Below are 17,801 nucleotides of genomic sequence, written 5' to 3'. Positions count from 1 at the left end.
TAAAAGGAGGTTGCAGTCGCAGACTAAAACGGATGTGACGTAAACACGTCCCACACTGGCTTGATGACGTCGAGCGTATAGAAACTTACCGTGTGCGACAAGGTACACATCTCCAGCAGCATTATTCTACAAAGTTTCTCTGTCTTGGACTTACGAACTACATTTTTGCCACTAACGCTATATACTTTGCCTAATAACACGGGTTTGTTTATTTTTTTAGGTAAGTGTTTTCGAATATTTTGTCCACTTCTTTCTAGTCAAGGTTCATTATTTATCCTTCCAGATTTTTCCTTGCTAACTTCAACCCAAACTGCCTCCGCCAGCAGGCTTACTGCATATTCTTAGTAACACAATGTAACAACACAAAGCTTTTATTGGGTGTAATTCTGACTTTTCTTTTACTGTTTTAATGAAACGTGTTTGTTTGCAGCTTAGAAAACAACCACTTTGGATCAACATGTCGTACATGCTACCACATCTCCACAATGGCTGGCAGGTCGACCAAGCCATCCTGTCCGAGGAGGACCGAGTCCTTGTTATCCGCTTCGGTCACGACTGGGATCCGACATGTATGAAGATGGACGAAGTTCTTTACAGCATCGCTGAAAAGGTTTGATTTCATAAACCGCGGCTGTTAGCTAGCTTATGCTATCTAAAGTCATATAGAGGGCGCTGTTTCTGCGCTTTAACTTAAATCAGCTGCAAACGCTCTATTGCCAAAAGTGTTCATTCGTCGGCTTTCATAGGCATATGAACTTGAGTGACATCCCATTCTTAAACCATAGGGTTTAATATGAAGTCGCCCCACCCTTTGCAAATATAACAGCTTCACCTCTTCTGGGAAGACTTAACACAAGGTTTAGGAGTGTGTTTATGGGAATTTGACTTCTTCCAGAAGCACATTTTTGAGGTCAGACACTGATGTTGGATGAGAAGGCCTGGCTCACAGTCTCTGCTCTAATTCATCCCAAAGGTGTTCTGTTGGGTTGAGGTCAGGACTCTGTGCAGGCCGGTCATATTCTTCCACACCAAACTCACTCATCCATGTCTTTATGGACCTTGCACTGGTGTGCAGTCATATTGGAACAGGAAGGGGCCATCCCCAAACTGTTCCCACGAAGAAGCATGAAATTGTCCCAAATGTCTTTGTATGCTGAAGCATTAAGAGTTTCACAGGAACTAATGGGCAGAGCCCAACTCCTGAAAAACAACCGCACACCATAATCCCCCCTCAACCAAACTTTACACTTCGCACAATGCAGTCAGACATGCACCTTTCTCCTGGCAACCACCAAACCCAGGATTGCCAGATGGAGAAGTGTGATCTGCCATTCCAGAGAACATGTCTCTGTTGCTCTAGAGTTCAGTAACAATGTGCTTTACACCACTGCATCCAACACTTGGTGATGTAAGGCTTGGATGCAGCTGTTCTTGAACTAATCTGAAGGCCACATGAAGTTTGAAGGACTGTGCAGAAAGTTGGTGACCTCTGTTTACTCTGCGCCTCATCATCTGCTGACCCCGCTCTGTCAGTGGCCTACCACTTCATGGCTGAGTTCCTGTTGTTCCCAATTATTTTCACATTGTTATAATACCACTAACAGTTGACTGTGGAATATTTAGTAGTGAGGAAATTTCAGGACTGCATTTGTTGCACAGGTGGCATCCTATCACGATACCACGCTGAAATTCAGTGAGCTTCTCAGAGCGACCCATTCTTTCACAGATGTTTGTAGAAGCAGTCTGCATGCCTAGGTGCTTGGTTTTAAATGCCTGTGGCTATGGAAGTGACTGGAACACCTGAATTCAATGATTTGGATGGATGAGTGAATACTTTCGGCAATATAATGTATTTTATGGACTAGCTCTTATATAGCGCTTTTCTACTCAGTCAGAGCACTCAAAGCGCTTTACCATGTACTGTAATGTTTAAATAAACTTTCCCTTTTTTAATTAATGAATTGAATCAATCAATTAATATGTTCCTTCACATCTGTTCAGATAGTTTTGGAAATCTCCCTCCAGGAATTTACTGACATATGTGAGTCCATATATTGAGGCAATGATTGTGACAGGATGACGACCTGGACAGGGTGTAACCTGCCTCTTGCCCTATGACAGCTGGGGTAGGCTCCAGCCTAGATTTGACAGAGGTATAAATCTCCTGTTGAGCAGCCACTTCGGCTACAAATCTGGTAGTTATTTTGGAGTCTATTGGAATGAATGGCTCAGGAGGTACCAGCTGGAAGGTTGGTGGTTTGATTCTCTGCTCGCCCAGTCTGCATGTCTGGGTAAGATGCTAAACCCCATATTGCCTCTGATACGTCCATCGGCGTGAGTGTGTGCAGAAAGCACTTAAAGGCATATGAAACAAAGTGCAGTGTGTGAATGTGGCTTTGAGTGCTCAGATTAGAAAAGCACTATATAAATACAAGTTTATTTTCTAAATGCACTGTCCCCAGTCTGTGCTTAAACATTTTTGAAAGCTTTATTTCCCCCTGCATGTTCTTCCAAAGATGCAGAGAGTAACACTATGACGTTATTTTCCAGATGAAACTTTGCTACCCAAAGCTGTTAAAGCTTAAAGAGAATCCTAGCCTTCAGAGCTTCTCTTGTGTGTTTTTTGTCTGTAGTTTGCATTTGCTTTTCTTTCTGATCTAATGCTGTCCATATCTGTGCTTTGACAGGTGAAGAACTTTGCTGTCATTTACCTGGTGGACATCACAGAAGTGCCTGATTTCAACAAGATGTACGAGTTGTACGACCCCTGCACTGTCATGTTCTTCTTCAGGTGAGGCTGTCAGTGTCTGTCCTGCACACTCAGTGTCAATGTTATTTAATAGACTGGCATTGCTGGAATGCATTCAGGTCAAAAGTTTTTTTAAGTGCAGTTGTTTGTTATCCCTACTGAAATGAAATATTCCATCCAGCTGGTTGTTTACAGAAGTACTCAGTCAGTTCTTGACTTCAGTCTTCATATCAAACCGACCACACATTAAATAAACAATTATGATGGGCACGGCTGGGGGTAAATCTGACACTTTACCGGAGCAAATTTACACAGGATGTTAGCAGGTTTTCTGCCACAGCAGTTGTGAGACCAGAGGGATGTACTGGGAAGGTATGAGGCTGTCCTTTTACTGGGGGGGGGGTGAGCATTTACAAGAGGGCTCGTCCCATGCACCACCATCCTGAGATAAAATTAGCTGAGCCAACTTTTATATTGGATCTACTGAAAAACCATCCAACACTGGACACGCTTAGCTTGACTAAGCTACCTCCTAATTCAGAGCAAGCTAATGGCTCAGTCACACGATTGAAAATAGGACAGCAACCTCTTTGCATCTATAAAAGAAATCTGTGGCTGCCTGGTGATTGTCATAGAACTTTTTCACATTCTGTGACCAGTTGCAGCTTGTAGTTGCCAAGCACTGTTTGCACAGTCACAACCACTTTTGATTGCAGGGTCAGCTGATAGGAGGCAACCTTTCTTCTGACAGCTGGATTCTGACTTGGACAGAAAGCAGTCGCTCTCAGAGAGACTGTCGAAGGTTTGCAAATAATTGCTGTCTAACTTTAAATGCAGACAGATTGCCAACATGTTGCCATCAGTCTTTGAGTCTTTGTCAGTGAGCACAACTCGAGGGAGCTCGCCTCAACTTGCTGCCAGCTGGTTGTATTCTGGTTATATTCCTATAGGACAGGAAGGTTGCTGAGTGCAAGTGTAATAGGCCCATTCCACACTAAGTGCTCCTGAATATAAAGTTAAGTTATTTCTTAGGGGCAAAGGGGATTTCTTTTAGTTATCTGTGATACTCAAAGCTTAAAAGTTTCACTGCCTCTGTATCCACAGCTGCTGAAATGTAATACAGTTTTCATGACAAAGATTTCTAAAAAAACAATACTACTTGTAAGCCAGTGAGACATCGGGTTACTTTATGAAAACTTATGACATTTATGACTATTCTGGTACCTCACACCCTGATTTATAGAAGTGACATTCCAGAGCCAAAATGGCACTGATGCAAACTGGATAAAGAAATTTTTCCATCCTCATGTGACGCGTAATACAAAATAACTTTCTCACTGAAGACCAGTGGAAACTCAGGTTGATCATAATAAGCCTTTAAAGCTAGGGTAAGTGTACAAACACAGTTTTAGTGCCATTTATGCCAAAAGCTTTCAACTTTACAGAAATCACATAACTGAAAACATTGTGACACACGTAACGTTACGTGTGTCACAACCACACCTTTTTTTATATATATATTTAGAACTTTGAAATTTTTTTTTTGTACCTTTCTCTGAATCATGTGAAAAGAAATCTGTTCAAAATCACTTGACAACTTAGAGAAGTCATTTACAATTCAGTAAAAAAAATGACAACATAAAATATTTTAAAAATGAATGAACCCCCTTTTTATTTGTGACACACTTAATGCTGCATGCTTTCATCTCTGAAAACTGAAATTGTCAGCAGAACAGTTTTATTTATTTATTAATGACATCATTACTCCCTAAAGACGAGGTTGGAAAACAAAAGTGGAATCTATGATGACACACTCCACAGAATTTTAACCTTTTAAATCATTTCAGTTTTGTCTAAATGTGAAACACATAATGCAACATATTGCTGTACTAAAAATAAATAGTGATTAAAAACGATTGGTACTCAGATGGTTACATTTCAGTGTAAAAGGTTTGGTTAAAGACCTTTCCACAACAGAACTGTGGCAAGTCAACTATAGAAAACTGAGTCAAAACTGTGACACAAGTAATGTGATATGAGCCAATGGCTTAATGTGAATTTCTGTCTATGTAACAGATGTGTGATTTTTGTGGATTTATCACAGTTAATTGTTGTATTATCGGAAACAGATTGCATGTAATTGCCAACTTGACCCCAATAGCAGACTGACTCTGTCTTATGGCAACATTTATGGCAGGTTTATTGACAGTTGGTATGCTTGACAATCTCATTTAGCAGCAAAATAATAACTGGCTTTATTGGATAAAACAGATATTGACAAAGTTTAACTTTGAGGACATAATTTTCAGTTTAGAAAAGGTGATTAAATTATTGGAATATATTAATTGCAATGATATCATATTGTGAGTATTGTGATAATGTCGTCGTATTGTGGGGTGTCTGGAGCTTCCATCTACTTTTAGCCTGGTTTGGTCATCATAATAACTAATGCTGAATTGTAACAAGTTAGTTCCAGTTTAAAATAAGCTGGAAGCATTATACAAATGAATATTTGATATTGATTGCTTGCTTAAGGAAAATGTTACTTGCATGCACCGTTAAGCCACATCTTAGTAACACCAAAGGGAAGCCGTGCATTAAAATGACAGCAGTGTAAAAGGTGCGACATAATCACAGGAGTTTACACACATTCAGCTGGTAATGCAGAATATACTAGTACGTCTCAAAAGTAAGGTTGGTTTGATGATTGCTGGTTGAACAGTGGGATGTCCTCCCACAGCACTGTGTGACCAGCATGAGGGTTGTACTGGGAAGGTATGAGGCTGTCCTTTTACTAGGAGTGATTGTATAGACTTTTTTTTTTTTTTCGCATTCTGTGACCGATTGCAATTTGTGGTGTAGTTGGTGACAGAATGCACCACAAGTTGCAATCGGTCACAGATTGCAACTTGTGGAAAATGGTTGCTCAGAGCTTGAGGGGGCTGCACGGTCACAACCACTTTTGATTGCAAGGCGATTGTGCAGGTCAGTTGATAGTGTGTGACCAGCATGAGGAGGCGGTGCCAGACCGTTGTGACTGTGTATGGTTCTTCCACATGTTTCTGAATAAATTTAACAATTTATTCGCTTTTGTAATAAATTGCTAAATTACCAATATGCCCTGCTTCTTCAGACTTCAGTCATCCAATAAACACCAAAGCAAGAGTCAATAGCAGAATAAGCTGTTTGACACGGGCAGAGAAGATTTGTGATGCATTTTAAGGAGGAATAAACAGACTTTTATATGATTTATTGCCAAGAAGCATTGTTACAACAAATAAATCAGCCAAACACAAATTTCCTTACTACTTGTGCTAAGTTTATATTGAGTATATGTAAAGTGAACAGAAAAAGTGTTTTTAATTTTGATGATTGTGGCTTCTACCTCTGAAAGGTGTTTTCGTTTAAATACTCAAACACTTGCATCACTGTGGCAGGTTGCTGCAGGCTGCTTTGATCGTGGCTTTCGCTTCATCTGTATTTTTAGGTCAGATGTCTCTCAGCTTCCTCTTAACAATACCTCACAGACAGGTTGGGGGGAGTTTAATCAAGCGCTTTAATAACATGGTCATCAAACCATTTGGTAGTAGTTTGGTGCTGTGGGCAGGTGCAGGGTCCTGCTGGAAAAGGAAATCAGCACCTGCATGAATCTTGTCAGCAGCTGGAAGCATGCAGGGCTCTAAAATCTCCTGGTAGATGGATGATTGACTTTGGACTTGATAAAACAGCTTTGAACCAATCATCCCCAATGCCAGTAGATGATGTGGCATCTCAAATCATTACAGACTGTAGAAATGTCAGATAAGACTTCAACCACCTTGGACTCTGTGCCTCTCCACTGTTCCTACAGACTCTAGGACCCTGATTTCAAAATGAAATTCAAAAATGGCTTTCATCTGAAAAAGAGGACTGTGACCCACTGATTAACAGCCCACGTCTTTTTCTCTTTAGCCCACGTAAGACGCTCGTGATGTAGTGTGTGGTTCAGGAGTGGTCTGATATCAGGACTGCAACACTTGTAGCTCATTTCCTGAAGATGTTGATGTGTGTGCTGGCTCTGGATACACTTAATGTCAGCCTCAGTCCACTCCTCGTGAAGCTTGCCCAAGCTCTTGCATCAACTTTTCTTCACAATCCTCTCAAGGCTACAGTCATGCCTGTTGCTTGTGCATTTTTTCCTGCCACCCTTTTCCCTTCCAGTCAGCTTTCTATTCATATGCTTCAGTACAGCACTCTGTTTGTATGGGGCTGGGGATCAATGATCATCACCTGGACAACTGTCAGCAGTATTCCTGATGATTGTGGTTGTATGCATTGAACTTGAATGAGAGAAGTATGGTATTTATACTGCTTAAATAGTAACTTACTTAAAATTGAAATGAAATCCTAAGAGAATTTGAGATGTTTCTAGCTGTAAGCTGTAACTTTCAAAATTAAACACGAATACTTGAAATATTTCCTTCCTTCCTCTTAACAGGATTTCACATTGTCATTAAAAACATAGCTTAAAATGACAAAAAGAATTTAAGTTTTTTGAGATGCACTGCAAATATTAATGTTTGACCCTAAACAGAGAGAACCTGGTTTTAGTATTTAAATGTGATCAAAGGAACTCAACAGCTGAACTGAAGTTTACATGTAAAGACTTCTAACATTATTTTTATCCTGTTTTCAGGAACAAACACATCATGATTGATTTGGGCACCGGTAACAACAACAAGATCAACTGGACGATGGAGGACAAGCAGGAGATGATAGATATTATTGAAACGGTGTATCGAGGAGCAAGAAAAGGCCGCGGTCTGGTGGTGTCTCCTAAGGATTACTCTACAAAATACAGATATTGATTTTTTTTCTTTTTTCTTTTTTCTCCATCTTTGGACAGAGACTACAAATTGCAGAAGTCAAGGATCATGTTTTTCAGTGTTTTTGTTTTGCCAGTGAGAGAGGACGATATTCTTATTTTTGGTTGTGAATTTGTTACATTGTGCCACTTGGGTTTTTGTGTATAGGTATCAGTCTAACACAATTCTTTCATCACTGAGTTGTTGTTGTTGGTGTTTTTGTACATTTCTCTTCTGTGCGACAATTGCTGATCAGTTCACATTACACAGTGTACATGGCCCTTTATATTTAAAGATGTAATAAACCTGGAATTTTACACAGAGCAGGACATCTTTTTTTGTTGTTCGTTTTTGGAGTGATGTTTCTGTGGTTGGAAGAAAAAGAAGTCCAATTTCTTTTTTTTTACTTTTATTCTTTTTGTAAGGAATTTATCGCGTCATAATCTGCTTTCAGTAAGCAAGACGCATAGAGAGGCATCTTAGTACAAATTAGAATTCATAGTAATGTGTGTATAGTTGTTGGATGGCTTTGTGTTAGATTGTGTAAGATGATGTTAGACTGTAATCTCAGTGTTTTACATGGAGGTTTATCAAACAAAAACCTGACTAATTGGACAATAAGCACATCTTTTAAATAGTTTTGCTGCTGTACACTACCACTGAGTATTTTAAATCAAACAGCCAAGATATGATTGAAGTGCAGACTTTCAACTTCCACTCTCCACCATGTTTGACAGATGATGTGTTTGGATCATGAGTTGTTCCTTTTTTTTTTTTTTTTTTTTTTCTTCCTAAACCCTCTGAATTAAAGCTGGAAGCTGTGTGTGTTTGTTTGTTTTGTTAGTTTGTTTTTACATCCACTGTGATGGTGTACAGACGCAAAATTAAAAAAACGTGTCGCTGTCCAAAAAAAAAAAAAATGTGTGGACCTAAACTGGTACACAGACACAGCAATTCCCCGAAAACTCCACTAGATGGAGCCAGAGCTATTTTGGCAGCAGACTCCCATCATCTGACTTGATTGTTGTAACAGATTCAGTCTTACCACTGAACACTGGCCAAGTGTGCTATCACAATGACCTACTTCCAGTCTGACCTCACACACCCTCCCATTCAGTGACCAGTGGATGCGCACTTGGAGCTGCAGAAGTGGGTAAGGTTTTAAATGCAAGCTTAGGGATACCGTTATCTTTCTCCCACAGAAACGGGCGCTTCCAGTCAGGATCTGCTGCAGTTTTTCCTGCTGGTGAATATGTTAAGATGTCGTTCACCTACTGTGTTTCAGTTTCATTCAGATGTTTACAGCATTCATAAAATACTCCCACTTGTTTTCAATCTTTCCACTCTTTTTATTAGTATTTGTAACAATGATAAAAGTAATAGATTAATTTTGAAGCACCTTTTAAAACCATTTCCATGAAAAGGATTTCTTTGATTACTGAAAAGGTTTGTTTAAAATAATCAGAACTTGCATTCTAAGCGGGTGGAGTTTCTTCCTCGGCAGATAAAAAAATAAGTGATGCTTCTTTACAGAGTGTGGTTAGTAAATCTGCATCGGTGGAGACGCGGTGTTGGAGGGTTTTATCTATAGCAGCGTTTAATGTGGTGAACTTTCCATGCACACATGCAAAACACAGGAAAAATGATTAGGAGTGGATCTGGGGAATGGGGTCAATGTAAGGCAAAAATCATGCAACATACAGGGGGTACACACTGTTCAATAAATTATAACATTTTCCCCTCAGTTTCACGGTTTAAATTTAACTATGCAACATAAAATATTAGCAGACAGGAGCACAGCAAACAGATACTTTGTATGTACACGGGTATAAAAATCCTAAATTCTGCACATTTTACAAACATTGAACAGGACCAAGTTTATTGTAGTTAACCAAAACTGAAGCTACATGTGAAAATATTAGTTTACTGAAATAAAAAAATAAACATTATTGTGTACTTAAAGAAGCTAACTTAAAAAATTCAAATATGTCAGTTTTTTTTTTCGGTCTTCCAACACGAGTTAACAACCCCAATTCCAAAATGTGCTGTATAAGATATCAGAAACAGTGCAATTACAAATCTCATAAACCCATATTTTATTCACAATAGAACACATAAAACAAAGGAAACATTTAAACTGAGAAAATGTACCATTTTAATGAAACAATAAGATCATTTTGAATTTGATGGCAGCAACATGTCTTAAAAAACTTGGGTCGTGTTTGTCACTGTGTAGCATCTGCTCTTCTTTTAACAACAGTCTGTGATCCGGTAGCGGTCTTCGGTCTTGTCCCTCACACACAGAGATTTCTCCAGATTCCCTGAATCCTTTGATGATATTATGCACTGCAGATGTTGAGATATTCACAGTTTTAGGTTGAGGAACAGAATTCTGAAATTGCAGTTTTTTTTTTGCAGATTGCTGAACCAACTGCTGTGAAACTCTGTCTCTCTAAGATACTCTTTTTGTATCCAATCATGTTACTGACCTGTTACCAGTTAACAAAATTGCAAAATCTTCCTCCAGCTGTTTTTTTTTTTTTTTTTTTTTTTAAATGCCACTTACTTCTCCAGCCTTTTGTTACTGCAATCCCAACTTTTTTGAGTCGCGTTGCCATCATTTTCAAAATGAGGTTCATGGATGTAGTGAAGGCGGACATGCAGAGGGTTGGTGTGACAGAGGGTGAGATGGAGGCAGAGCCACTGTGGTGACCCCTAAAGGGATGAATGATGAGGTTTGCAAATCCTTGCATTCTGTGTTTATTTACATTTTAAAAAGCATCCCACCTTTTTTTTTTTTGGAACTGGGGTTGTACATAAAGGTTTGTCAGCCCCTGATGAATACCACAAATTATGATAATTATAATATATAGAATAAAACTAACTGAAACTAATAAACTGCGCTGTGAACAAAAATTCAAAATGAAATAAAACCTGATGGAGAAAAACAAACAAAAGTATAATGACACGAGGACACGTTCACATAGCTGAACTGTTTATGAGTGTGATGTCCTGTGGGAAGAAGCCGTTCTTGCGTCAGCCTGTTGTGGTGCTCGCTGCTCTTTAGCACCTGCCAGATTGGAGAAATCCACATAAGTTTTGGAGTGTGAAGTGTCTGGGATGGAAAAACAACCCTCAAAGGAGTCCTGTTTACCACTATAGGACTTTTTAAAGGATGTATATATCCACATTTACATTTTAAACCAAGCTATGTGTATCTTTTAAAATGATTAAAGCTCAGATGGGGAGTATTTTTATTAGAAGAAAAAATGTAATCTGTCTTCCAAAACAGCAAAGATCGTGTGTAAGACAATAAAGCTTCCACAGTCTTTAGTTTTTATCTCTACAGCATTTACAGAAGAGAAAGAAAACAGAGCAGTGAGGAAGACAATCTCATTAGTATCCTTCAACTGCCAGCTCCTTACAACTGGACATCGTACACTGTATGGGAGAATCCAATTTACAAAGTGATAGATGAGGTGAAAGGAGGCAAATTCAGTCCGTTTCATTTTATGTGAGTGTGTGTTTGGAGCAGAGGCACAAAGAAGAATCCTCTCCAGAGAAAATCACCTGACCTTTTCACCTCTCCTGAGTGAGAGGTGTCGGGAGTCACTCAAGATAAGACCTCTAATCTCAGAATCAGGATGTGTGTTCGCTTTCAGTTCACTGCACTGTATATTTCTGGTATTGAAATGCACCCCTGAGTTCACCCCCACCTCCCTCTCAGCCCCAGTCTGGTTGGAGCTGCCCCAGTGTGCTGGACAGAGGGAGGGATGCGAATGGCTGAGAGACAGCTGGCTGCTGAAAAGAGCCGAGCAAAGACCGAAAAGACCAATGACTGCTTTGGCTGCTGCAAAAACCGCTCCGACCGCATGAGATAACATCTTAAATATCTGTCTTTAAGGAAACAGAAAAATGCTGTGTTTTTAAGGCTGAGTGCTATTCATTTTTTAAGCATAACATTATGAAAGCTGAAGCCAAGAAGTAACCTCATTGCCCTGATTTGTGTACAGTGGCAGGCCCGAGCATATTTGCTGCTCAAAATAAACTAACATCCTCATACTAGTCCGTGTGTATAGACCACGTTGAGAATCTATACACACACCCTTAAGGCCTTGCATGTTCTTTCCACTTACATTAGCCTGGCATGGCTTTGTCTTTGTCTGGCCTGTCCCTGCAGGGCCCATGTACACCATTACTGTGCCACTGTCCTCATATGGAGCACGGGGCCAAAGGCCGCCTCCATTGGTCCATTATAATTCACATTATCATGCTTTGTTGTTCCCTGTAACCGTTAATCAGCTCACCCTCCGGGGAAAGTGGAGGGAAACTCCAGTCTAGACACATACACTGCAGAGCGAGGGAGTGGTTCCTCTTATGCACTATATAGTGCACGCACACACACTCAGCCCCAAAGCTGCATTAATCCAGGATCTGTTTTCAGCTGATAGTGTTTAGAGTGGATCTGCACAAAGAGGGTGCAGCACGCAGACCACGAGGATCATCTGGGTGCCAAGGGGGAAGACATGCTGGCATCTCTCCATCTCCTCTCTGCTGCTTTTCTCGTCTGACACTAACCATGTGGACGCACAACGTGGGGGGGGTGAGGGGCAATTGCCAATTTCTAGGACACCCCACTCCCCCCCAACCCCTGCAGCTTCCCCTGTTGGCAGTGATTCAGATGGACACTCATAAACAAATACTGAATTTACCCATCCCTTTTACTCTGTGACTGTTTGGTCACAGCCTAACCCAAATGTGTGTCACATGCCATTTTGAGCCACTGCTCTCAAAGTTTGCATCAATTGTCACCCTGAATGAGACACGTCTGACCCCTAAAGCTAAACGTGGGTTCACAGAATGAGTCAGCATGGCCTTTTCAACCAGATTAAAACTCAAAAGATTTTTGCAAGCATAAATGAGATTCTTTCTCCACAGATCTGCTGTGAAGTATTTCTGGTTATGTTTATATCCACAGGCCAAGAACAGTGAATGAGACGGTGACATTTTCTTTTCTTTTGAATTGCCTGTTAACTGCTGATTGTAGCAGGTTTGCCTTATGGATTATTCCATGTTAGCTATGTTTACTGTACACACTCCCAATTATGGCAAACTGCTACAGGATTGTATCCAGTGTGCGTAACCAAAAAAAAAAAAAAAAAGAATATTAAATGCCACAATTTGTTTCCAGTATTGTTGCCAGTGTCGTTTTCTCCATACAACAACAAAATAAAATATGTACAATCCTAAAATCTAAATGACCTTTTGTAGTACACCGTTTTCTGTTTTCTACAAAGCCGCTTAATTTTTTCATTTACCTTTAACCCTTTCACTTGGAATTACTCAATCAGGTCAAACAAGAAGTAACTACAATAAACCCAGATTATATTTGAAAAGGTGTGAACATTAAAACCTCTCTCTAGAAAAGTGGACATCACAGACCCAGACCACTGGGTCCTGCCATTCATATAGATGCTACCAACCCAAACGTTGTTGCAGGTCAAGCACACCCATGTGAGGCAGGTTCATTCACTCCACTGGACCACAAAAACTACCCGTGAACTCCATGACCTTAAAAGAATAGTTATTAAGTTGGCCTTTGAGCGCCACACTACCCGTTCGGGCAGGTGGATTTAAACAGAAATAAAGTTAGTATGTCCTACATTACTGTTTCTGAAAGTGTCATTTGATTTGATCACAGAAACAGCATAAACATAGAAGTAGCTTTTGGGTCTGAAAAGCGAAGGTAACGCGGAAGTGCCTTAAACCTGCATTGTTTTTAATGGCCAACAGGGGGCGATAGCTGTGGTTTCAAAAAGACTCATTGTCCTGTAGGAGTCTATGAACATCTGTAAACAGTTTCCTGCTGAGTTTATGGTCGCTCATTTCATAAATTTTGGTCATTCTAAGTGTCAGAAAGGAGAATTTTTTTTTTTTTTTTACAATTTTATGCTTTTTGTTGTCCAGTGATCCATAGAATTATGTTATTAATTACAAACATTTCTTTTGCTACTGCCACTCTCCTTCTTTGTTCACACATCTGTACACAATCATCCGGTCAGCAAATCTCCATCACTGCAAACCTGTGACCTTGTTCTCGCGTGTCCTTCAATTCACTCGTTCCCCGAACTCCACCTCTCCTTTTGGGTTATATCACAGCCTCTTTACATAACTGACACAGCAGGGAGCTTTATCATCTCATCTCCCTCCTGATAGCTTTAGTTCTCTAATTTCTTCAAGGGAAATGTCAATTCAGAGACCCGATGGAGAGATAAGAGGAGATGGTTCACTGTTAGATATTCTGAGGGAAGAGATGATGAGCACTGGCTTATCTCCAAACTCTGAATCAAGATCCTGTTTATTCATCTGATATTTTCTCCTCTTCTAAGATCTACTTATTTGTGTGGGCTTTAGGGTGGGTTTGAGTTTTGGCCCCACAGGGGAATTACTCAGAGTAAATGAACCATTGCCCACAGGTTGCAATAGATTAGCAAGCGGTGATCAGTCATACTGATTATACGCCGAAACAAACACAAACCCTACGCCATTAACCAACTCCCTGTTCATAGACGCTGACACACTTAGCAGCCAGCCGACTGTTGTGTTGGTTTAGTTCTCTCCCCCTCCTCGCGTCTGCCTTTTACTCCACTTAGGGACCTGTGACTAAATGGATTTGCATCTCTTTTTCTGCATCATTCCCAAAGGGGTGTCATCCCTCCTTATGGGAGGGTTTACTTAACTCAAGTGAAACAGATACCAGTGCACAGAGAGGAGGTGTATTTATGCAGTCTGTCGTAATGCTGACACACCTGATGTACTGTACACATGCTGACCAAACACAAATGGGTCACACGAGGCCCCCGAGCTCAACGCATTCGCTCCATTCATGGCAGGCACCTCCATTCAGAAGCTTCAGAGCCAATTAGCACCTGCACAGTCCTCACAGGAAGACCAGGCCTCCTGCTACATGGGAAGTGTGATGCTGAGAAAAGACCCAGCTGAACCAATGAAGCCGATGCACGTGCACACACGCGTGCGCAAACACTCTTACACAAGCAGGAGAGAGGAAAACTCCATTTTCTTATTTTCCCAAGAAGTGCATTCTGGGTAATATATAAGGCAAGATTTGACAAGGAAGAAGCAATCCACTGATTTTACACCTTAAGCTGTGCTCAGGTGTCACTGCTCAGGATGTAAAATGTTTTGGTAGCTAGGGAGGAGCTTTGAGATGTGCCAGGAATTAGTGATGTTGCAGGGGTTAATGCAGCTTGTGGATGGAGATTTCAAATTATGTTTTTATTGTCGTGAGCATCTAAAGGTGGGGTTTTTCTTTTTTTTTTTGACTGTCCCACAAAAAGGATGACATTGTTTCATTTTGGAGCCTGTTCTGCAAACCCGAACCTACCTGTTAAATGTGCTGGATTTTGTTAGCATGCAGATATTGCATCATCCATTCATATGAATGTACTTTTGGACATCTAAAGGCAGGATAAATTTCAGAGGCAATATTAGCTATCTTCATTGAGTTAGTTATAGTAGGTAGCGTCTAAACTGTGTTGTTTTTTTTTTTCTTCTGTTGAGCAGTGAGATACAAGCAGAAAAAATCTGTACAAGCCAGAAAATTGATTGACAGCTATACCCTCCTTTTAAAAATGTTTCTGTTTGCTTTCAAAAGCTCTGAAAGCTTCAGTTTAAGTCCTGTTCTTATCACACAATCACTGGCCATCTCCATCACTCCTTTTCCTTGTTCACTCCTTCCTAATCCCTGCTCCTCTGCCTTTACATCATCATCGCTCTCTCTTTTCCTCCGTTTGAGCCACTGTCCCCCTACCTGCCTGCCTGTGCTGGTACATCCCCTTCTCTCTGCCTTTGTCAATGTATTTTGCCCTTATAAGGAGAGAGCACAGGCAGACTGTACTAACCGCATGAGCTTGGTGGGGGTGTACCAGGGGCAGGAAGACCACGGTGACTGTAATGGCAGGGTGAGATTGAGGATGGATTGGGGGGAGGAGGGATCGAGCTACCACACTTCTGTCAATGACACCCCCCCCCCCCCCCCCCCCCCCCCCCCACACACACACACACACATACGCACACGCACACAAGTAAGATGACAGAAATAGGCACAAGGGAGGAGGAGGAGGTAGGATGAGAAAGAGGAGGATAGAGGCTGGAGAGAGCTGATGGTGAGGAAAGTCAGGTGGATGTATGTGGGAGTGCACATGCTTGCATGTCAGGTCAAGGCTTTAAGAGACAAAGCAAAGAGCTTCCCAACATCATTTACCTCTCATGTGAAAAGCCAAAGTCGGTCCACACTGATTATATACATTCACAAAGCTCCCATGTATCTGCATGATACCAGCTCACCAGCTGCCCACATACTCATCGATATAGAAGTCTAAAATTCAGCTGGTGAGAGTCATGGAGGGAGAGTGTGGGCTTCAGTGCGGTGCATGTCTGTATGGTGCAACGTGACTGATCCGGGCCTCAGATGTTCCCTGTTCTGATGAGAGGAATAAGGCGCCCTTTGACTGGGTGAACCTGATCATACTGTTGAGTGTGATTACACAACTTGATTATTCAATCTCACCCCAAATGAAGGCAGCGCATTACAGGCTGTCATATGTAGAATGTAACTGAGCAGCATTTTAAACAGTTTTCCTATCATTGGTGCATTCAATTTAGCTAGATTTCTTTTGGTAAGCATTGCATGACTGTGGGCGACTGGTTTTGTTCTTTTAGACACAAGAAATAGGAATATCACCTCTTCTTCCTCTTGCAAGTGACGAGAAATCAAATGCATCCTTCCTTAATTTAGTAGAATCAGAGGCTTTGCTGATAACCCCCCTCCTAGTCTGGTTTGACCAGAAGTTTGTGGTGGCTCAAATTAGCTACACACATTTCAGATTTTAAGTAGTGTTGCTATTCCTGTGTCACTGACCTCACTGAGGGAGTTCTCTGGATTAACAGTAGGTCTATTTTTGTACTTAAAGTGGACCTGTTTCCTTATTTTCTGTCATATATATCACAGTGGTGGATGTCCATAATAAACACGGCAAAAATTTCAAATAATGAAGTCAGCGCCCAGGTTTGGACTGCTATGAATACTCATTATAAGAGTTTTTTCTGCTTTTGGCTCTGTACCACGTCAGTGAGGAGGGATATGCCTAATATGGTCAGCTCAGGTCTGGCTGTGAGCACAGAAGTCCCATCCACCTTGGTAAATCCCAAAGATAAAAACTGTATATTTCCTATTATCTATCACTTCACATCCCAGACTGTGGATCTCACACAGGCACAGGGAGAACATGCCGACTCTACACAGAAAGGCCTTAGCCAGCCGGCAGATTCAAACCCAGGGCCTTCCTGCTGTACAGCGACAGTGCTAACCACTGCACCACTTCCTGTAATTTATTATCGCCTTTGCATTTTATTTTATTTGAAGAATATTTCATGGCTGCTAATTGCATAAACAGATACCTAGATTTCCATGTTTAATACCATGCTATGGCCTCCTAATTTCTTGAATTTTTTTCGACAGTCTTTTACTACTGATATTTCGAGTTTAATCTGCAGATACATTTATTTTTCCTTATGTGTTTTAGCCTCTTTTTCATATAGAAAAAAATCCTCTTCCATCCTTCTACCTAACTGTGCTTAATTGTAAGAAATCAGTAGAATAGCTTCCCAGAGCCTGTGTTCCTGTGAATGTGGATGCCACATCAGATGTTCTGCAAACCAACCCCATTCGCTGTGGTGTTTTCACACCTGCTGTTTAAACCTCCTCTCTGAGAGGCAGAAGAAAGTTGACTGGCTTCCTGAGTGGCATTTCAGGTGAAGATCCTTGTCAGGTGACCTGCTCGTTTCAGACAGCGGATGAACCGAGGAGCTGCAGCGAGGCTCAGTATGGGACAAACTGGAGCATAAAAGGTCCCTTCTAAAAACGAGTCTTTTATTTTAAATTGAAGACAACACAGTTTTTCTGTATGCTGTGACATCTCGGCATTAAAATCTCTTCAGCTCAGATTTCCTCATCACAAGTATCACCCCATGTGTTACACCTTAATGGGAGTTGTGCACTTTACCTCTCCTTATAATTCATGAAGCAAGCCTTTATGGACACTTAACTCAGACACCACAGCCAGTCTCTGTCATTCACGCAATAGCAAGCAAGATGGGGCAACTGACCCAAAAAAATAATAGACACT

The 17,801-nt window shown here is 40.9% G+C and overlaps 1 protein-coding gene across 1 annotated transcript; it reads left to right on the top strand.

Annotated features, from left to right (window-relative positions):
* Window positions 1–70: 70 nt before the first annotated feature.
* On the top strand, window positions 71–7,916 carry txnl4a (thioredoxin-like 4A). Its single transcript, XM_030741281.1, has 4 exons — window positions 71–220; window positions 431–610; window positions 2,688–2,791; window positions 7,425–7,916. Exons 2-4 carry the CDS (start codon window positions 458–460, stop codon window positions 7,594–7,596), a joined length of 429 nt encoding a protein of 142 aa, XP_030597141.1. The 5' UTR covers window positions 71–220; window positions 431–457; the 3' UTR covers window positions 7,597–7,916.
* Window positions 7,917–17,801: the final 9,885 nt, after the last annotated feature.

This window comes from Archocentrus centrarchus, chromosome 11 (genome assembly GCF_007364275.1).
Source record: "Archocentrus centrarchus isolate MPI-CPG fArcCen1 chromosome 11, fArcCen1, whole genome shotgun sequence".
Classification (NCBI taxonomy): Eukaryota; Metazoa; Chordata; class Actinopteri; order Cichliformes; family Cichlidae; genus Archocentrus; species Archocentrus centrarchus.
The sequence above is the reverse complement of the archived record's forward strand: the minus strand, read 5'-3'. Positions and strand labels throughout refer to the sequence as shown.

Excerpts from the sequence above, each read along its gene's own strand:
- txnl4a (XM_030741281.1), top strand. The coding sequence starts at position 458 with ATGTCGTACATGCTACCACATCTCCACAATGGCTGGCAGGTCGACCAA. Across the intron at positions 611-2,687 it reads TTTACAGCATCGCTGAAAAG|GTGAAGAACTTTGCTGTCAT; the intron begins GTTTGATTTCAT and ends GTGCTTTGACAG. Across the intron at positions 2,792-7,424 it reads ACTGTCATGTTCTTCTTCAG|GAACAAACACATCATGATTG; the intron begins GTGAGGCTGTCA and ends TCCTGTTTTCAG.